Source organism: Octopus bimaculoides, chromosome 10 (genome assembly GCF_001194135.2).
Source record: "Octopus bimaculoides isolate UCB-OBI-ISO-001 chromosome 10, ASM119413v2, whole genome shotgun sequence".
Lineage (NCBI taxonomy): Eukaryota > Metazoa > Mollusca > Cephalopoda > Octopoda > Octopodidae > Octopus > Octopus bimaculoides.
The window spans coordinates 14,416,525-14,417,922 of record NC_068990.1 but is presented as its reverse complement, the minus strand read 5'-3'; the positions used below and the strand labels follow the sequence as shown (position 1 = coordinate 14,417,922).

The 1,398-nt window shown below is 36.1% G+C and overlaps 1 protein-coding gene across 1 annotated transcript in view; it reads left to right on the top strand.

Annotated features, from left to right (window-relative positions):
• LOC106882343 (mucin-19) overlaps window positions 1–692 on the top strand; it is a gene marked incomplete at its 5' end in the record, with an annotated part of 42,175 nt that extends 41,483 nt beyond the window's left edge. The window contains one exon of the mRNA XM_052971230.1: window positions 479–692. Within this exon, the coding sequence (XP_052827190.1) occupies window positions 479–561 (83 nt within the window). The remainder of the gene's footprint in view (window positions 1–478) is intronic.
• Between the last annotated feature and the right edge of the window lie 706 nt (window positions 693–1,398).

Here is a 1,398-nt window from a genome sequence, read left to right as displayed (position 1 = left end):
ATATATATATATATATATAAGCTATTAAAATTTATGGATGATTTAGCAAAATGCTAATGTTGATATTAAAAGTTAATGTAAACTGCTAGGCGCAATGCAATACTATAAAGAACAATTTTATCGTCACTAAGTGTGACTAAGGGTGCTAAGGCACCTACATTCCTAGAAATAAGAGTTAAAATATTCTTAATGCTGTAAGAAGAGTTCAAATACACACACACATATATATATAGTGACAAACTAAGGAAAGGAATTCTCTTTATTTAATTTATTGTTTACACACACACACACATGACAGGTTTCTTTCAACTGCAATCAACCAAACAATACTCTCAAAACACCCAAGGTATCACACAGTGAGATTGAAACCAAAACCACTTGGTTGGGAAGCGAGCTTCTTAGCCTCGATGCCATGTTTTCTTTTTTTCATTTCCTACAAATATATTCATCTCGTTTTTGTTTTTTTCATTTCCAATAGCAAATGGTAAAACTCACCGACATAGCTTCAGTCGCATTGTTTCCTGTGCTTGCAATGTTTGCACCGGAAGCGAACCTATGTAGAGGTCAACAACAACGCAACTGTGCTAACGTGAACACAATATTGTCAGAAGAATCTATATTTTTAACGGAAAAATTATATTTGTAACATTTTGATTTAAGTAAATAATTAATAAATATTTGCATTCCCTTCATATTGTCGTATTGTTTGTTATTAAATCTTTCTGAGATGGCGAGCAGCTGGAATCGTCAGTGGGTTGGACAAAACGTTTAGCGGCATTTCTTCTAGCTATTCATTCTGAGTTCAAATGCTATCGAGATAGACTTTACCTCTCATCCTTTCAGAGCCGATGTAATCAAGTACCTGCCTCCTTTAAAACTGGTCTTATGCCAAGATTTGAATGTGTTGAGAATATTTGAAAAACTGAATCCTCATTTAATGTCAGGACAGCCGTTATCCAAGTCCGGGACGTTTCTCACTATCACCTTCGTTTCAAGAGACGTTTTTTGATCTAAAGTGTTTGTAACAAACCGACGAGAAAAAACCTCTACGTGGGTGTCTGAGCTGTCAGAAATAACAGCTCAGCTGAACTCAAGCGATACTCTATCATCTTGAATGGGAAAGACACAAGCAAATTTCAGATACACAATGACCACTTCGTCTGAGAGAAAGAGATGGCCGTGTCTTGAATGTGTTTGTCTATAATTCTGCTTTGTTAGAGAGACTTAGAGTAAACAACAACAGTAATAACAACAGCAGGAAGCTCACGTGCTCCAACCTGATCACATGATCTTTGTCAAGGTAATACACCACTTTATTGATGTACTTTACCAACTCTGACTGGCTATTCCGAGATCGTTTCCAATCACTTGCATGTCTGGATGAAATTCGCAATAATG